The 12810-nt window shown below is 34.4% G+C and overlaps 1 protein-coding gene across 2 annotated transcripts in view; it reads left to right on the top strand.

The window, feature by feature from the left end:
• Positions 1 to 12810, top strand: part of LOC142980720 (myotubularin-related protein 13-like) — a 56897-nt gene that overhangs the window by 9901 nt on the left and 34186 nt on the right. For both annotated transcript variants that reach the window (XM_076126278.1, XM_076126279.1), the window contains exon 2: positions 10560 to 10645. In XM_076126278.1, the coding sequence (XP_075982393.1) occupies positions 10560 to 10645 (86 nt within the window). The remainder of the gene's footprint in view (positions 1 to 10559; positions 10646 to 12810) is intronic.

Here is a 12810-nt window from a genome sequence, read left to right on the forward strand (position 1 = left end):
ATTCTTGTTCTTCAACTATATCCATGAATATCATCAAAATAGATTCAGCGGTTTATCCTTGAAATACACACGCAAACTTTTGCTGTTATTATTTAAGTAGATAGGCTTGTAAAAATGTTACAGTCTTCCCTTGTAATATCCCTAATAAGGAATGCAAAACTCGAAAGAGAGGTATCCAATCGATACCTATAACTAGCAAGCTTCGGAGCAAAGATCTTGGCTTGGCTGCTATTTCGAGCTTCTACTCCAAGTACCATGATCCGGATTCCTCTAGAAATACCGGATCCGCTTCGAATAACGTTCTTCGAGGTCACTTTCGACTGATCGTAGTAAATACTAATGAGAGTTATGTATAAAAAGAAAACTTGTGTTGTTGTATGTAACTGTAACTTGTATTCGATTGATCACTTTCACTATTGTAGAACGTGTTTTTTATTGTTTTGGAGAAAGGTAATAACTTTGTATTGAGGTCATTTAACTAAGACTAAACGTAACTTGATTAATTATTCGTTTTAATTATCGTATATTTTTAGAAATACTTTTAAGCTTTCGCATTGCATAATTATTTTCTTGAGCTTGTGACAGCGGCCAGTGCAACCTGCCTCAAAACAGCAATTATTCCCGGGCAAGTTATTTGATCACGTTCATAATTACCGTATATTATTATTAGATTTATAAATTTTACCGATATTTAGTGGTCAATTACAATTACAATTGATCAAAAATCAAAATACTAAATAGTTAGTATCAGAGGGTCGAACTAAACATTGCATTTAATTTACAGATAAATTCATATCACAATAGTCTCCCAGGTGTCATTTGTTTACCATAAATAAATAGGCGTATATCCTGTTATCATTGTTTACAATATTATGTTAAAAGGACAATAACGATAGGTATCAAAATGAGTCATATCTGAACACTAGCAATACAGACTAGATTTATAGAGGCTTTAAATGTCGCTCGATGTCTATTTACACCTCAAACATTATATTGAATTCCGCTTTTCCTTATTTTAGATGCAATTCATTTATATTAGGTCGGGGAAAAAGTCTTTTCGCATTATAGTATGTATGAACTGTGATAAAATCTCTTTGGCTTCAAGAATCACAAATGAGTATACAGTTCATTAGGTTTCTTTCAGTGAGCTCGTGAGGTACCCAAATATCGAGCTTTTTTTGTGTAGAGAAAAGATTTTATTACAAGTTCATACATACTATAATGCGAAAAGACTTTTTCGCCGACCTAATATTATAAACTGTAACTTTACTGTCCCTAAGGTTTTTGATCATGTGTTTGTTCTAACAACAGCAATTAGGTAGGTATCAGGTCATTTTCGTGACAGCTTTTTTTTACCCATGGCAGGACATACGCTAAGACTTGCTTTTATCAGTTAAAATGTCTACTTAAATATAAGCTATACTTAAATATAAGCTACGTCTTCAGGAAGCCTCGATCGTGATGTAAATAATTAAATTGCAATAACAATCAGCAGATGAATGCCAAGGTATATCTAATGGATGATGACCAGATGACCGTGAACAACAACCTTGTAATATTTCACGATTAATTGCATTATGAAGATGCTAATGTTATACCAGCTGGTTAGATTCTTGCCGATTTTGGTGAATAAATTCAATGATAGGAATGCTTAAAACATTTTGAAGATTTTGGAAATAGTAAGGTCAGGTATTGCGGACATTTAAATATATACTGAATACCTTTTCTTTAGTTAAGATTGAAATGGCACTTCATTAATGCAACCTCTTGTATTGTCTAGTTCAATAGAAAACTCTTATTTTGCTTTAAAGAGCTTCAATATGTTATTCAGAAGCGCTAGCTATACCCTAAACTTTGGGAGTTTTGTTCGAACCATGCTTCTTTAATTAGATAGTATCGTTGTTAACCGTAAGCAGCGTGCATACATTTGTACAATAGACATTTTGTACCTATTTACCATCAGCACTTCAATCCAGAAATCCTATTTTCCTATCAGCCAATTGCAGCACTAACATAGTAATCCAGATAAAGGCAACAAAATTAAAAAAAAACTCCACACGCCGTCGCTCAGTGCCTTGAACTTTTGGCTCGGACCCAACACTACTAAGCCACTTGTAAAGGGCTATTAGTTAACTTAGAGCGGTAAATATTATACACTTTATGTTACCGAGTGTGGTGAATTGTGTGATTTATACTTCTACAATATAATGTGCTAATATTTTCTTTAAGAAACGTGAGGAAAGCTTATTTATATTTTACGCTGGACTCTTTTATAATCCGAAAAGAAAATAAGCACTATTAAAGATGTAATGTTCTGTCAATGTCTGCACCCATATTATTTAGAAATGAAGTCATATATGACAACATTTTCAACATTTCAGTTATGCCTCTACATTTGACAAAAAAATAAAACTTAATTGCTAAAAGTTGACCCGAAAATAAATTATTCATCCTAAAATGCTGAACCAGACAGTTATATTGTACAGACAGACCGCAGTGACCTTGTTATAATATTATCTCTCCTTTGGGACACATCCACACTCAACAAGCACCAATAAGTAAATAAATAATACGTAACTAATTCAAGGACAAAACTATCTAATTTTGCAGCCAATTCACACCCAAGATACTGAATCGATTACAGCACTATGACGTCATAGTACAGTTAACGTGATGTAATTCGGAATAAAAAACGACGGCTACGTTTTACCACATATGAATGTTAATGAAGTTCGTGCAGGTGAACATGCTATGATTAAGATTCTATTTCCCGTACGAATCGGCCCGTAATCACTTTCCGATGAACGAGTTTTAATAACCAATCTATCTTTCGTTCTGTGCGAAAGAATAAGGCAATAATATCGTTAATGTCAAGGCTTTGTTATACGGAAGATATGAAAATATTAAAAATATCTCAGATTATACCATTTGTCTGAAATATGAGACGAAAACTTTAATACGGGCTAGATTAAATGTTGATAAAATTATGATATTTGAAACTATTTATGTATTACTAATAGTTTTGGGTATAGCGTATGCATAATATATAAAATCACGATTTTTCCCATAATATATATATCCTAGCGAACAGAGAATGCCACTTGTTAGAATAATTACAAACTTCCTTTAACTTCTAACTTAAAAGTTTGAGTATAGTTTCTAGTCCTAAACAGATTCTATGCATCAAAATATCACTTGAAACATAAAACCTTTTCTTGTTGCCTTTAACACGCAATACGACTGTGCAAAGTTAACCTAAGGAATTTAAAATAAAGTAGCATTTCTTTCCATTTTGTACTGTCGGTACGATTGACGAGCAGTTATCGCATTCTTTCTGTGTAAAAAGTTACATTACTGCGTATAACAGGTAGCGAAGTGAATATACAGTAAAAAAAACCGCGTTAGTATGTTTAAATAATTTGAAAACGTCGCCCGAGACGTGACTGGCAATATGCATCGCGTCCTCGGAAACTCAAAGCTTGTGATGAATACATAATGAAGTACGCACATAGCTCTGTTTACTTACAACTTTCGGTTATTTTTTAAATTTTTTGATGGATGTTTTTGATAAATGGATTATTGTATATTTTGTGGTTTTACATGGATATTTTGCCGTTGGTTGGCTCGAAATAAGTTTTTTTAAAATATCGCTTGAAAGATTTTCGAAGCGTTTCTTTTAAGTGACCCGATCGTAAAGTTGACTAAAATGGTATTAATCCATTATCTTAAAATGTACGATCTTCCATGTAGACAAGAAACCCAATGTTTTGTATGGGGTGAACTATAGCATAAATCATGCTTACTGCTGCAAAACGAATATCATAATACATCTAAACTAGAGATTCACAAACACAGTAATTTATTACCACAAATTCGAGATCAGTACAAATATCCCCAACTACTAAAGAAATATTCTTTTCAAAAATATTTTCCATCCTTTATGTTATAAAATATCTCGCATGACTATATTTTTCATGTAAATCAAAAGGCAGGAATACCGGACCCCGGACGCTAAGCCCGGTGGAACAACAAAATGTTTTATTCATAAGTTTTCAGTCTGAAATAACCTGCTAAATGCCGTGCGCTGGGTAATATTTTATATACAGCTTAAAATGTAAGGTGAATGTTCTATAAATCTCCTGAAAATATTTATTCCTGGGTTTTTTAGTGCCTGAAATCCTAACTTGGTTACCAAGGTATTCAGCTTATCGAGTATTTTAAAATTAAGTTTGTCTAAAAGCAAAAGCTTGCCTGTAGATTAACCGATACAATATACTTAGTAAATAAACTTAATATATCATAAAATAAATAAGTTATTAAACAAATCGATAAACTTTATTTGCCGGAAGCAATCCTCGAGACTAGTAAAAATAATAATATGTGATCGGTTTCACTACCGGTAGCCAATAAGTAAGTGGGGTTTGGACGGATTTTCTCTTATATATATACTGTTGACCTTTCAAGTTATTGTTGTATTATTTATATATCTGTAAATGAAGAAACCGGCATCTAAACTCATACATTATCCCTGATTAACATAATACTATAGATCCTACTGTATATGGGCAACTTTCCAACTAGGTAGAGTGCAGTCAACTACTTCTTAACAAATCGCTTACAACTTTGTAGTAATCGTTGCATTTAATAATGTTGTGGGGGTACTACCCTAGAGCCTTACGCTCAAAGGAAACACAGCAAGACATCTTTCCGCATCCATACATGCAATGTCATGGACTTTTCGCGGCACCCTTTGCCATAACTACGACGACATTCCTAGGATAGGAATGTCATGTAGGTACTGCACCCGCCCAAGAAAGCCACGGCATCGCCTTTGGGTACGTGCAGTACATGACATACGCTATTCAATGATTACTTAAACGTCACGATGTCATACTTGAGGCGTCCTAGAATCTACTAAGCACATTACATACTACAAACATTTATTCAATATTGAAATTAACTACAATCCTTAGGCATACCGTGCCGCCAATGTGCGCTGGACCTAAGATCAGAACGGTAAACGGTATTCATAGCCAGTTGGGCGGAAAGCCATCACGTTCAATGAGGTGCATAAACTCTGCAAGTTTTGTTACAAAACAATACGGAATACTTCGTCTTACTAAACGGATGGATTGCGATTTGAATTGTATAAGTCTTGTGGAATATTTCTGTTTGTAAAGGCTAGAATCCTAGCCTGTTTAGCAGATATATAAGCCACATGGACAATTTTAATCTATCGTTCAAGAATTATGTATTTGTGGAAGGGGAAAAAGCAGTCCTTGAAGATTTTAGTTCTAGGCTTTACACCATTTTGACCATCATGTGTTGTCGATAAATTCTTGATACAGTTATACTGTTCTAGCCTATACCGATCTAGAGCATAGCCTGGATGACCAAATTGCGCGTGGCCAACCCGTTATTCCGTTTTGGATTAGGCTACCATCCATATTTACTATTGGACAATGACTTCAGATCAGTATAAAAGTTGATCACTTTACTTTTATTTTGTCTAAATCTTTCGCATACCAGTTAGGTATATAATAATCTACGTACATGAACTAAACAAAATTGCGCCTTTTTTTTAAAAACCACACCAGTAGCTTTTTTGTATTTTTATTAACAAACATCACTAATTAAACTACATAATTTGCAAGTGTTCTAAGTCTTCCAGGAACGTTAGTCTAATTAAATCGTCTGCCCATTCGTTCGTCTGTCCTTGACCCACTTGGACGCCATGTTGCTATATAAAGACACAAATAAAAGACAAGGGTACAAGCGCTTGTTGTTGAATTTATACTCTGGAGCTCTTGATGACCTGGTGAGTGGCGCTGAGGGTCTAAGGAGCTATAATAAATGTTAATTTTGTTTTACTTCTTTGTTTATTCGGGAATTTGAATAAATTACCAAAGAAAATGCTTGTTACTTTGCCTTAATACCGAAGAAAAATGATCAATAGAGCTATATTTATTTAACGCTGGTTTCTGCACGCGAGATCGTACGCGTAACTAGATTTTCCGATGTAAAAAGTAACTTTTGTGCTAATTTGTGAAATACAAACATATGTACGTACATCCATTCTCTCAAACCTTCGCATTTATAATGCTAGTAGGAATAAAAGCAAAAAAGGAGGTACCCTTGATTTAGGTTTCAAATTTTAACTGTAATCAGTAACAGACGTTTTACACAAAAACGTGCACTAACCTAACCTAAACCTGTAAGCATACTTGGAATAGTAAGATGAAATTTGAAAAAGAAGAATCAGACAGCATCTCTTTTGACCCATTTTTACCTACCTTATCTTCCATTAGTAGTATCTATAGATCATAATCTTATCTCTCCAATCTTAAGCTGTCAGTTTCCACATATTTATGTCTATCATGAACAGTTACTCTTTGCATCATAACAATCACAATTACAACAAGATTTACTGGGATACTTCCCGTTATGCGTACGCGCACGCACCTGTGTTCATTCTTCATCACAGTCTTAAGAAAAAAGCCTTGAAATTGATTCTACAATCATAATACTTATAATTACTCATCTATGCTACATGCATATGTAATTTATACACTACTGTTTTCTAAGGAAAAATAATCTGAGGAATTTGTGCGACGGTGTGTAAGGAGTAATCTCCGAAATTGCTGTATGTATTGGACCATAATTTATGATTTGAAACACGAACGAAAGTGCAGTGTGCACTAATTTATATCATACAAGATGCCACCTTAATCATCTGCTTTTGATGAATACAGGCCAGTGACGTCTACCTGGTTTACGGAGTTATTTGTAAAACGCTAAAAATTTAGGACTCGGTGGTTCGCTTAAACGGTTTAAAATTTATTCCTGTATACTTTAAGAATATAAGCTTAAATAAGCTACAGTATAATATACATACATAAGTATAGTGTCGTGTGCATATATAGCAAATCTAGGCAAAACCATTAATTATTATGTTATGAAACTCCAGCTTTATCAAAGGGATCAATAAACACAGGTTTATTTAAAAAACGAGACTGGTTTTCAAGAGCTACTAAAATATGCGCGGTAGTTTTATAAGAGTGGTTCTTCTTCACGATGTAATTATTTATCTTTATAGCCGTGTGTAATGACTGTTATTCTGTCATTGTATCGTCCGAAATCGTGCCTTTCATTATTATGCATATTAAGTACCGAAATAATTGCTTGATAAGGATCTGGAATCGGACGAATTTGTTCAAGAACTTAAGTTTAATAGTGTATTCAGACCTTGTATGTACTGGGTTTGTCTTAAAGCAAGTAGCTGCATATTAAACGATAATTTGATAATTAAATAAGGTTATTTTAAAATATTTTGTTACGGTGAAATGAAGAGGTAGTCCATCTAGTTAAAGCACCTGTTCGAATAGCACCTAGCTTTACTCACCTAAATTTGACAGGGTCTCTTCGTGGACTAGGCTAGGTGCTATTAGAACGGGTGCTCTAGGTGGACTGCCTTGAAATGACTTCCAAAACTCATAAAAACATGGTTTGTCTTATAGAGTTAATTTTGCTCCATTTAAGTCGTGCTCTAAGGATTGCTTGTGATAAATCTTTCCTACTTGCCATTGGATATTAAACGAGTTTGAATACATACCGCATTATTTCACATTAACCGTAAGCTCTTGTTAGATCAGGTTAGACTTGTAGTATAACCTACTTAGCCACACTTGAGCTGGTAGGAATTATACACGGATTACCAAGCTTAAGCCTGCGGCTTCGTCTGCATTACTTATTTATTAAAACAGTAGCCTGTTTCCCAGTAAAAAAATGTAGGTATCATGCCAATTTCGTGCTGCCATTTCGCGTGAAAGTAAAACAAAAGCATAAGATTAGCATGGATGCTACTATAATTGAATTGATATTATAGCCTGTTACAATATTCATAGCAAAGACACGCATTACATACAGGTTATATATCGTTACTTACATACTTATATATCGTTCTGTTACCTTCAATTTATTATTACCCAGCGTTATGACGAGTTAAGTCATCAGGATAACGCAAATATGCTTAACTAAACTATAAATTTACACGAGTCATTATACCTAGATTGCTCATAATAAAACTCACTTTTCGTTATTCAGTTTCCAATAAAAGCAAATTAAAAACTTTCCAACAGGATTTCCCTTCAATTATTTATGTTATTTGCGTGCAATGCCAGTGTGTTATGAACTTTCGCTAAGGGCATTGACACCCTTTAAAGCTGAGAAAAAATATAAAAGCCCTCGCGTCAGAATTATTTTGGTGAATTTTTTTAAGAATTGAAATTTAAGTCAGAAATATTAATTCTCATTTTTATCGCAAAAGCCAAAATATATTTAATTTATACTTTTAATACATTGTAGTGTTAAAATACTATCTATTAGATTCTTTCTTTCTATCAGGTGCGTAGTATCTACCTACTCGCAATCGACAGTCCTGTATGACAGCAGAAAGTTAAAACCAAGGTGTAGTGGTAAAATAAAAATGACAAATATTACTGCTATTTCTACTTTGGCTGTTACTTTTGTAAATCTGGCTGTAAGTAAGGGAAGTTTGTAGGGATCCTAGTAAACGGCGGGGTTTGGTCTCTGCCTACCCCTATCGGAAAAAGACGTGATTTTATGTGTATGCATACTTTCTTTTTCGTGCTTGGAGGTAAACTCCACATTAACACTGACACTGAACTTTTTTCATACACCTAACTGTTATTTATTACACTAACCTTAAAACTATACACGGTAGCTAGCATTCATTTGTAAACGAGACAACCTATTTACAACAATAAGCGAATGTTTTGGTGTATTGACGTGTGCCACAGATAATATGGAGACTCCACTTATTGTAGTGACCGTTCTACATTCATTGTATGACCGACCGTTGTGGTGTCAATGCAATGTTGTCGATGTTTTAAACTATCGATTTTTGGTACAGATTTGTGTCCTTTTAGCGAGATCGCGTTGATATTTGACGTAAAATAACTATTAACTACTCACTTTTCTTCAATGCTGCACTTGCTATTGTTTTTTAAATATTTTCTTCATAATCTGCTGCAAAATATAAATTAAGTCGTATAATTTTCTTGTTAAAAGGCTGATGCCCTGCATTAAAAAAACACAGTGGATGACCCTGATGAGGAAAGCCATATTTTTCTCTGCATATTTACCGATAATATTGTGTACTCTTAATTCCTCGATTCGATATCACGTACATCACTAGCCTCTTTGGTTCATTCCATTCGCGATGTAAAATGCAAATTCCGTTCCGTTACGCATAAATATAGCGTCGATTACATTGTTCTCGATGTAGGGCCTGCGCCGGCGCGCCACCGGAACCATGCTTTCTAAGAACGTTAAATACCTTGATGTTATGATTTACTTTCTGCTGTGACGTAAACTTATGATCCACGGTGTTTGTTTCTATTGTTTTAACGCTTAGATTGTTGTTTCGTGGACTCTTATGAAAAGGGGAAAGTGAGGTAATGACCTTTATTAACTTTGATGTTGAGTTGAATATTTTCTGTAGTGATAGTGTTTTGTTTAAAGTCCTGTGCAACCTTCAGATACCTATATAGTAGGAATACTCACAGATGTACTATGAGTATTGCCTACTCTATAACTCTAACCAGTCTTACTGATGGATATGGTGTTATAACCTATATTGTAGTGTTATAACCTATAAAGGTAACTGCGTTGTCGAGATCAAATAGGTAGTAGCTCCATGTAAAATACTGGTTACTGATAAGAAAGGCTAGGCTGATGGTTACCAACAACAAACCATTCTGTTAATTAAATAATTGGTCCTGGCATATAATGTTAATTCGCCAATATCTACTGGCATGACAACTTTAGAGTATCGTCCTTTACAAATATTCGGGTAGACAATTAAAAAGCTGGTAAGATAATTTAAAATGTGGTACCTACTTACATTAAACGTACGAAGAATTCAGCTGATATTTTAATGTCGTTGTATGCTCGCATTATACTGCTCTCTTGCATAATGCAAGTAATGTAAGTCAGTATCGATAAACTTGACCTTAAAAGATTATTTAATAAGTGGCCGACCTTTATTTTACCGGCAGATTACCTTATCGCGAGTTCTGGTTAATCCTCTTTACGTATATTACCGGTTTACTCATTAGTTTTATAATTAAGCTTTCAGAGGCTTTAGCTGCTTATAGTTAACTTAGCGATAAAACGCTTAAGGCTTATTAAAGCAATTCTATTTGGGATAAAATTGTGACTAAGTATTGAATAGGCTTATCCATTATTTTATTACGATCCACTTTTCATCGAAACCTGGTGAAAAGTAAAGAAGAAGTACTTTATGTATTTTTTCATCACACCTATGCCGCTGGGATCCTATAGCAAAATGCATAGTATTCTGCCAACATATATCTTTTTGTTAATGAATATTACTCAGTACAATTTGGAAATTTACTGGTCTGAAAATATCATAAACTAAACATTTTCTGTAAATGGACGTGTAAATTGATTATAATGTCAATAGTTGATATCCTTAGTTAAATCTGTGATTTTCATGTAAATTTTCATTGTTTCAGGGGGCGGTCTGAACAGTGGCGTAGTCCTCCAGCGGTTTCCTGAGACCAATTGGGACGATACTCCCTTCCACGACGGTATAGGATGGGTAAGTTTACTACTATTTTAATAATACATGGGTAAAATAAGTGTTTGAAAAATTTGTTAGTTTAAGTAAACTACATAGGATGTATGGCTATGTGGCTGATAGAACTGATGATGGTCTGTGATAATGAATGCGTATTTATTCTATTTTTTCAATTTTGATGGACAGTGGACATGGACACATTGTAGTCTTTACAAATACGGCATATAATTTCGAGGTCATAAGCGCAGCGAAAATTTAAAGATATTGGTTAATATTTAGTTACAATTATAATTTGAAGTTTAAATACATCACGAATAACACACCGCAATGAAATCAATTATAACGCGTGATCGTAAACAGCCGGCACTTATCTATCACTTGTCAGATGTGAATAATACACAGCAGTGGGACTTTTTTTATAGGCACGTCTAGATTTTGACATGTCCCGTCGTTAATGACTCGCGGACGGAATTCCTGAGACGCCGAAGCGACTGGTGAAATTCTGTAGTGATTATGATGCCAAGGAATGTTTGAATGACTTTCGAGATTTGTTGCTGTGCTGTGATAAGAATGACCATTTTTTTAAACGAATGCCATGGCTTATAGTATGGATTTACATCAATGTCATGGTTTATAGTATGAAGTATAGACTATTTTTGTTGTTGTTTAACCGAGTGGCGATCTGCGGTTCAGGCGAGGGGTTAGACGTGTCCGCGCACTTGAAAATGAAATATTATCCAGCTTTTATGCAAAAGCCTAGGTCATTATTGTTAGCCATCCTGGAAACTGGATAGGCATTAGACATTTCTTATCACAAGTATTTTTAGACTACTGTTAATTGATTGATTCTGATATGTAGAAACAGGCAGAATCTTTTTCTTTAGCTATGTAGGTCAACATTAACGTTAAAATTATGTTATGAAAATTTATTTCGAAACGCAGTAATAAACAATTTCACAATGCAACACATAGCCGCCCTTATCGTCACGTCGCGTTGTGTTCGAGTGACGTCATTAATTGCCACTCGAGATTAACGAGTTTATTCCAACGTGTTGTTATGGGGAAAACTCTTATTGTTTGTGTGATGCCGCGGTACGTGGTCAAGGTCCCACTGTCAACGACATCTCACTTTGTAGGTTAATGACCGGCGATTTAAATAATCTTGTTAAAATAGTATTTTGTTGCTAATAAAAGTTTCAATGAAGAATAAAGAAAGTTGTTTTTTATACTGAACATATAGAATTGGAGACAATAATAAAAGTAGTTCATAGTTTCTTTAACCGACTAAGGGATATTTTACGATTTCTGGATAAGTATGTTATAACCTATCCGAAAGATAAAGTGCTAGCAAATTAATGTTAACTAGTGTCAAAATTCCACGTGATAACGGACACTTATTCAGAACAAAACCGAGGCTAATATTATAATTGCAACCATATGTCATGTTTTTCTAAAGCTTTCTGTTTTTGACGCCTCAGAAATAAATTCCGTAATAATATTTAACTGCCATAATAGAAAACGCTATTCAGACGGCATGTGACCGATATATCTAATTTAATTATAGCCAGTAGTATATATTCGTGTGAGAAAACTTAGTATATTACTTGACCAGCATAATATCATCATCCATCTACTCAAACATACTCCACATAATCTGCAAGCCTACAAAACTAAAGCCTACCAACGGCTTACACGGAAACTTTTTTGCAAACAATCCAACATAAGTCTGTTTTCCTTCGAACTTTTCCATTTCTGCAAATAGCAGTCGGCCATTACATTCCTGTGAAGTAAGTGGGAGAGTAACGATCTCTTCGGAGAAAAGGCACAAGAAAACTGTTGCCGACTCACTATTGTTACAGCTTTTACTAGGAATGTACCCTTTTAGTACAATACCATTTTAGATGAAAGTTGGAAGTGAGTGCAAAGAGAAATGGCTGATTGGTTTAATTTAATTTTAGATTGGGAAGCGAGTTCGTTGCTATTTGTACTGAAAGGATAGTGTAGTTAAACGATCGGCATAGAAAGTAACCTTTAAAGTAGTTTATGTATCATAGATAACTGCTCAGTAGGTTTTGAAAGGATAGTCTCCGTGCTTTGCAAGTTATCGGTTGTATATTAAGATAGCAATTGGAATTTTGGGGCGCATCAGCTTAAACAACTTTAGGTTGGCCAATTGATTTGAAAAT

The sequence above is a fragment of the Anticarsia gemmatalis genome, chromosome 18 (genome assembly GCF_050436995.1).
Source record: "Anticarsia gemmatalis isolate Benzon Research Colony breed Stoneville strain chromosome 18, ilAntGemm2 primary, whole genome shotgun sequence".
NCBI lineage: Eukaryota > Metazoa > Arthropoda > Insecta > Lepidoptera > Erebidae > Anticarsia > Anticarsia gemmatalis.